The sequence below is a fragment of the Penicillium coprophilum genome (assembly GCF_028826855.1).
Source record: "Penicillium coprophilum strain IBT 35676 chromosome Unknown utg000005l_segment0_segment0, whole genome shotgun sequence".
Lineage (NCBI taxonomy): Eukaryota > Fungi > Ascomycota > Eurotiomycetes > Eurotiales > Aspergillaceae > Penicillium > Penicillium coprophilum.
Genome location: NW_026622724.1, coordinates 1,022,435 through 1,029,658, shown reverse-complemented (window position 1 = coordinate 1,029,658; position 7,224 = coordinate 1,022,435). Strand labels below are relative to the sequence as shown.

General features: G+C 46.6%; 2 protein-coding genes across 2 annotated transcripts; one reads left to right on the top strand and one right to left on the bottom strand.

The window, feature by feature from the left end:
* Window positions 1–1,743: 1,743 nt before the first annotated feature.
* gpaB (guanine nucleotide-binding protein subunit alpha gpaB) lies at window positions 1,744–3,111 on the bottom strand (the record flags this gene model as incomplete). The annotated part of the gene is made up of 6 exons (XM_056679115.1): window positions 1,744–1,843; window positions 1,917–2,155; window positions 2,207–2,336; window positions 2,393–2,521; window positions 2,578–2,923; window positions 2,985–3,111. 6 exons carry the CDS (start codon window positions 3,109–3,111, stop codon window positions 1,744–1,746), a joined length of 1,071 nt encoding a protein of 356 aa, XP_056529487.1.
* A 2,484-nt stretch (window positions 3,112–5,595) lies between these two features.
* sakA (mitogen-activated protein kinase HOG1) lies at window positions 5,596–7,208 on the top strand (the record flags this gene model as incomplete). Its single annotated transcript, XM_056679114.1, has 9 exons — window positions 5,596–5,651; window positions 5,735–5,782; window positions 5,918–5,984; window positions 6,037–6,080; window positions 6,137–6,236; window positions 6,291–6,647; window positions 6,710–6,788; window positions 6,855–7,038; window positions 7,100–7,208. The coding sequence occupies 9 exons, from the start codon at window positions 5,596–5,598 to the stop codon at window positions 7,206–7,208; spliced, it is 1,044 nt and encodes a 347-aa protein (XP_056529486.1).
* Window positions 7,209–7,224: the final 16 nt, after the last annotated feature.

The window sequence follows — 7,224 nt, the reverse complement described above, 5'->3', positions numbered from 1 at the left end:
GACGAAGGGAGTTAAAAATGAAGAGAAGCTGAAAGAGACAAAGTCCAAGAAGAAATAAAGGAGAAAAGGAGAAAAGGAGAAAAGGAGAAAGAGGGGAAAAGCCGTTCATGTACGGAGTAGTCATGACGGTGACACCGGTCTTTTTTTAGTTCGATTGCATTTCAGGACGATGTGTACGTGGAATACGTCACCTATAAGATTTCAATTCCTTGATTGTATCCTAGTAAACTCGTGGGATTATATGAAACACATCATGCCATTTTCAGCATAAAAAGACCTCGAGAACTATACTGGCCGTTGAGTCCTTATCCGCTTCTCGGCTCCACTGTGTCCCGAAACCACCTTCAACCTCCATTCTCCTCTCTCTTCTTCTCTTCTCTTCTCTAATTGATGAGATTCCAACCCCCTCAATCTCTGCTCCGTACAAACCTAGAGAACCCCGCGAAACGCACAGACGCATTGCATGAAGCGCGTACCGTGCGCTGACCTCTCGTGACTTGATCTCGAGCCTGCCCAAATGCATTACAGGCGGTGTGAGCTTGTGAGCTGAAAGATTCTAGCCCAGACAAGTGGTCATCAGGGAAGCGAAGAAAAACGTTAGTGGGGCTTTGCTGTGATGTGAGTGGCTGTACAATAGGCGTGCGGAAGTACTTTTGGTCTGGACACAGAGGGATTTGATAGGGATTTGATAGGGATTTCACAGTTAGGATGTAGACTGGCAGATGGCCCTACCGTTTTAATCTCACCCCAGAAATACCCATACAAGCTATTATCAAGAGTTTCTACCATCTACGCTAGTCACATCTATAACGATATGCAGGAACGAAGACTCAAAATGAGAGAATTGATATATCAACCTCGGGAGGCTCGGCTATGCAGAAGCCCGGGCCAACTCCGTTCCACCCGAGGAGATCGCCTGACACAGGGCCCATACTCGGCGAACCCGGTATCGCTCTATGCATACACCATAGATAGTCTGGAAGGTGATCGCTGGACAGTAAAACACAGCGAAAGTCATCAAAAAAACATCAGACGTGGAAGCGCTTGGGTTCGCGGGTGAATAGTAATATTGAATAAGAGGCGAAAAGCAAGAAGACACAGGGAAAAAGAGAAATTAGCAGAAGGGAATAAATCTCAGAACATAACATGGAAACGTCGAAAATAAAATATAAAAAAAAAAACCGCCATGGGATGCAGGAGACTAGGGGACTTGGTGAGGTAAAGGAAAGAAAGGCAAATATAAAGCCCATTGAACTGCATAGCCCGTGAATATCGAGTACACGAAAAGGAAGTCCGGAGAGAGATCAGTCCCGGGGGTTCTTGTCCGGCATGTGCAGGGTCGGTCATACATTCCGGGACTTAAGGGAAGAAAGACACATGGAACAGAGACAGTAACACAGTGGACTGAGCATGCTACTGAGACCTTTATGGAACATAGACCCATGTTTAAAGGAAAAAAGAAAAACCACATTAAGCACCAGATGGGATACCCCTAGAGCAGAGCACCTGGAAAATAAGTCGAGAAAGCCATAAAAGGAGCCATAAACGCCTGCAGCTGGTCAAAAGTAAGAGCGAAAAGACGAAGAGGGTATGGTAGAAGGATCGTTGGAGAACTGTTCAGGCAGTCCACCGAGGGGAATCAAGAAACACCGAGAGCGACGTTGAGAAAATGGGACGGTGTGTGTGGTCGTAAGGTTGGATTGAGCAGGAAAGTGTATGGGTCCTCGGGGTATATTTCAGCGGCTATAGAATACCTGAATCTTTCAAGGCATTCTGCAGGATGGTCTCTTTGACAGCCGCGAAGACCAAGCGGATATTCGAGGTATCGGTCGCTTGGGTGAGACTAAAGGGAAAGAAAAAAAATAATAAGTTAGAAAGACCACTGGGGAAACACTGTTGGAATGATGTGAACTCACTGGGGGTACAGGTTCAAGTGGGCGCGATTCACCTGGTTGAATCGCCAGAGCAGGTACTTAGCCGCACGGTGGACGTCGTTGCCGCCCGAGTAATCGGGAAAGTAGTTGCTCAACGGTGATCGAGGCAACTTCAAGCGGAATAAATCGACTTTGTTCAGGAAAAGGATGATACTGGTCCGCATGAACCACCGAGAGTTGACCACGGAGTCGAAGAGAACCAAACTTTCCATCATGCGATTCTACAAAGTCTGTCAGTTCCCGATATAGTGTGTTGTGCTGAGGCCTCATACCTGATTGCTTTCTTCCAAGAGTACTTGATCGTATTCACTGAGCGCAACACAGAAGATAATGGACGTCACGTTTTCGAAGCAATGAATCCATTTCTTTCGCTCACTGCGCTGGCCGCCCACATCAAACATGCTATGGCTGGTTAGAACTACCCCAGATCGCGAATGTCCAAAGCCGTTTCCACGTACTGTATGCTCAACTGGCCCATTGTGAAGCGTGTCTCATATATACCGGTCGTCTTCGTTCGCGCCCGGAGCACATCTGAAACATCCGGAACGTAATCAGAGGCCGTTATTCGTTTCGCTTCGTCGAAGAAACTGGTCACAGGTTAGCACTCGGCCTTGAGATCCGAAGGCATCATAGGTGGACTTACTATGGTGCCGAGTCCATCAAATAAAACTCATTCTGATGCTCCAGAACGGTTGATGTACAAGGGTCGTTCCAGAGATATGTGATAGCATCGCCCACCTTCGAATCGAGCGGAGTGTTGGGATCGGGGTCCACGTTGTAATCTTCCAAAAATGTGATGTAGTCCTGCACCTTCTGGCTGGACGGTTCAAGTTGGAGATAGTGATACGCTCCGATGAGGGCCTTGGCGCAATCCAGGAGATTCTTGTAAATGGTCAATCGATACAGTGCGAGTTCTTCCACGGTGTAGCCATTTTGATGGATGATCTTCATCTGCTTGACGATTGTTGATTTGCCGCTTTCTCCGGATCCTGCGTGGGTTCAAAAGTCAGCGATAAATCCTGTCCCTCCCATCCACCAGGCGCGCCCTACCCAAGAGAAGGATCTTGCATTCCCTTCGTAGCCGCCTAGCATCGTCTTCGAGTTTGCGATCGATCATCTGGCTTCGCTTCTTCTGATCCACGTCCCCGGTGGACTCTGAGCTGAAACATGACCCCATTGCGGAATCGTCAGTGACCCAGATCCGCAAAGAGGAGATTCATCAACCGCGCGCAAAAACGGAATCGGCCGGTCAAAACGGCCGGAGCCTTTCGGTTGTGAAGGGTTCTAAGCGCCACAGAGCAGTGCGACCAGTGTAAATGCGATTAAGAAACCGAATTCAAAAGGTGTTGAGAAGTCAAGGTGAGAGAAGTGGGAAGATGTTGAGGCTGAAGGAGTGACAAGGAGTGTTCGGGTATAGCGGTTAAGGGTAAACGCGGGCAGGAATCAGGGTAGAGAGAGAGAGTCGAGAGTTTAAAGAATCAGAGTGCGACCATCGTCATGCTGGGGGTGGAGATGGGGGGAAGAACTGTAAGAAATGTAAGAAATGTAAGAACTGTAAGAAACATGTATGGGGCTTCCGCTTACATTGGGTAATCGATGTAATTAGCCTGTTTTCTGGTCTTTTCTTATATCTCAATATCTTACACGGAGTACATAATCTGCTATTTATTATATCCATCTCTCATGTGTATTCAATCGGTATGTGTATTACATGCCTTCATCGCCTGGACCGTCAGGAAAAACCCGGGGCAAATTGGGCACGTTCCGTAAATTCCTTTTTAACCCGGGCAATTACTCCCTAACCGACAGAAACCGTCTAATTTAAGCCACCAGGTGACTATGCAATAGTCATCACAGACCGATTTTTCCTATAAATTTACTCTTACAACCTATCTAGGAGGTCAGTACGGAGTACTCCGCTCCATTTCGTACCATTTCATACCATTCCATACTCTTTCTCAACCCACTTTGGAGCTCCAAAGTGGAGAGGGACGCCAAACATGCCTCAGGCAGGGCGGGGTTTCCTTCTAGCTGACTTTTATATACTCCTATATACTCTTATATATGCTCTGATAGAGGATATCTATAAAATATCTATCTGGTTGAACCTCAACCTGGGAATCACTGATTTCTCTCGGATATGCGGTGAGCCGGGCAACTCCGTCTCCCAGGTCAATTTAGTCTTGTGAACGGAGAGCCAAGACTTGGAGTGCCGTGTTGATCTTGATATTATTAGCGACTAGATAGGGAAGAAAGGGTAATCATCAGGCACAGAAAATCATCCGATCATATATATATATACATTGGTATATACAGCATATGTATTTCCTTGCGATTTATATGCACGTATGTTTACGAAACGTGCCTTCTCCTGTCAGATACGTGACACGTCCAAGGAATATGAAACCCCGAAAGGTAACTCCAGAGTTTAAAAGGAGTTGCACTTCTGTCTAGCCACCACATTCAATGTCTATGTTGCATGCCTTTGTTGCGTATCTCGAGTTCCATGTGGGCTGGAGCGTGGGGCATTGTTTGATATGTCTCAGCTGCCAGATTCATATCCACATCAAACGGTGACAAGACCACAATATTTCCCTTGAAGCTGATACTGGACTCAAAGTCGCTAATTCGTTTGTTGTAACGTACATGACGATTAAAGTTGGGTGTAAGTTCTTGCTCCTTCACACACACATAGATAGTATGTGTATGTGTGTGTATATATATATATATATATGTGCAATGTACGATAGAACAATAAGGTGGAAATCTGGTAAGCTAAGACCACGTCATAAGAGGCTAGAACTGTCCTCATTTGGGACAGGGACAGACACGTCGTGTATCGTCGTGTATTTGCTATGCGAAAGGCGGTTCCTCTTGCATAGGTCAATCAGAACCGGGACAGTCTACCGGATTTCTAGAAGCACCAGAGAAAACCCTAGGGGAAGCTATAGAGCTTATATCTATGTACAACATAGATCTAACATAGATATAAATTTTAATGTTTATCATATCTCCTTAAAGAGATCAAGGTGAGGGGTCTGATCTGCCAAGATTCTCAATAGAGGGCCCAAGAACTCTCTGTATACTCTTTTTTAGGCCGGTCAAGCCCAGATCAATATGAAAAAAAAATTCAAAGACCAAGTGGCCAAATCTTATCGAACCAATCCGTCAAGTTCTTCAGCCTATCGCGTTGGAACATATCAAGGAGCAGCGTTCAAGGAAAACCTCCGGGATAAGACCAGGGTCTGGGCCGCGTGGTAGTGGAGCGAGGGCAACCTTCCCATTTCACACAAATCAAATGGAATACATTATACAATGCTGCAGATGAAGTGTATACAGGAGGGAAAGGAGATATATCACATCAGATATTGTATATCTAAAAGATTCATGTCAGGTAATATAAGTCCAATATCACCAAGGTGGGAACTACTGTGGCATGCTGAGTCATCCACGTAAAACCGGGCTTCGCCAACGTCATCGGCCTTGTTTTCTGCGCTTTTCAGGCCCTTCCCCACATCTGCTGCCAACACACTTGCTTTCTTCGCGACCCCCTTTCTTCTTTTATTGAATTCTTCTCTCTTGCTTTTTTGACCTGGGACTCTTATTTGAATCTCTCCCTTATTACGTCTATCTTTGCTTGTATACCCACCTTCCATCCATCATGGCGGAATTCGTGCGTGCCCAGATTTTCGGCACCACCTTTGAAATCACCAGCCGGTTCGCAATGCCCTGATCTGCTTTTCTTACGATAGGCGCTCCAGCAGGCGCATTCAAGGGAATCTTGCTAATCCGATATCTAGGTATACCGAACTTCAGCCGGTGGGAATGGGTGCCTTCGGACTGGTCTGGTATGTTGCATTCTGTGTCGCACAAGATACTTTCAAGCCTAAGTTCATGCTAATCAGGCGATCAATATAACAGCTCTGCCAAAGATCAATTGACTGGCCAGCCAGTCGCAGTTAAAAAATCATGAAGCCTTTCAGTACCCCCGTTCTGTCCAAGCGAACCTACCGGGAGCTGAAGCTGCTCAAACATCTCCGTCACGAGAACGTTCGTACTCAATCGCAGAAATGGACTAGGCTTGTTTGCTAACATTCCACAGATTATCAGCTTGAGCGACATCTTTATTTCGCCTTTGGAAGACATGTATGTCTCCCCACATCTGCAAGGCGGGGTTGCACAGTGTTTGCTAATGACCACAGCTACTTCGTCACTGAACTCCTGGGAACTGACCTTCACCGACTTCTTACTTCACGACCTCTTGAAAAGCAATTCATTCAGTACTTCTTATACCAAATTCTGGTAAGAGTTTCCCAGGTATGAATTTCTGGGGCAGAATCTGACATCTTTTGATAGCGTGGCTTGAAATATGTTCACTCCGCCGGTGTCGTCCACCGGGATCTGAAACCCAGCAACATTCTGATTAACGAGAACTGTGATCTGAAAATCTGCGACTTTGGTCTCGCCCGTATCCAGGACCCCCAAATGACCGGTTATGTCTCAACACGATACTACCGCGCCCCCGAGATCATGCTTACATGGCAAAAGTACGATGTTGAAGTAGACATCTGGAGCGCGGGTTGCATCTTCGCCGAGATGTTGGAAGGAAAGCCACTGTTCCCTGGAAAGGACCATGTCAACCAATTCTCGATCATCACCGAGCTGCTTGGCACTCCTCCCGATGACGTGATCCAGACCATCTGCAGCGAGAACGTGAGCAATTATTGTTCTTTTTCTGGCGAAAGACGAAAATATGCTAATATATGATAATCTAGACTCTTCGATTTGTCAAGTCCCTACCCAAGCGCGAACGCCAACCCCTCGCGAATAAATTTAAGAACGCCGATGCCGATGGTACGTAATGAACCGAACATGGGGATCATGAACACCACACTAACTCTGCGCTTTTTCTTTTTTTAGCGGTCGACCTGCTCGAGCGGATGCTGGTTTTCAACCCAAAGAAGCGCATTCAAGCCCCCGAAGCACTGGCGCATGAATACCTGGCGCCCTACCATGACCCGACTGACGAGCCTGTCGCGCAAGAGAAGTTCGATTGGTCGTTCAATGATGCCGATCTCCCCGTAGATACTTGGAAGATCATGATGTACGTACTGGATTTGTTACCCCGCTACCATTATCTTCTTTTTACTAATCTTTCACCCTAGGTACTCGGAAATTCTCGACTTCCACAACATTGAGCAAGGCAACGATGCTGCTCAAGCCTTAGTACAAGGCGGAGTCCAGGGTGACCCTACTGGACAGGCATTCGCATAATGGTTTGACGCGAAAT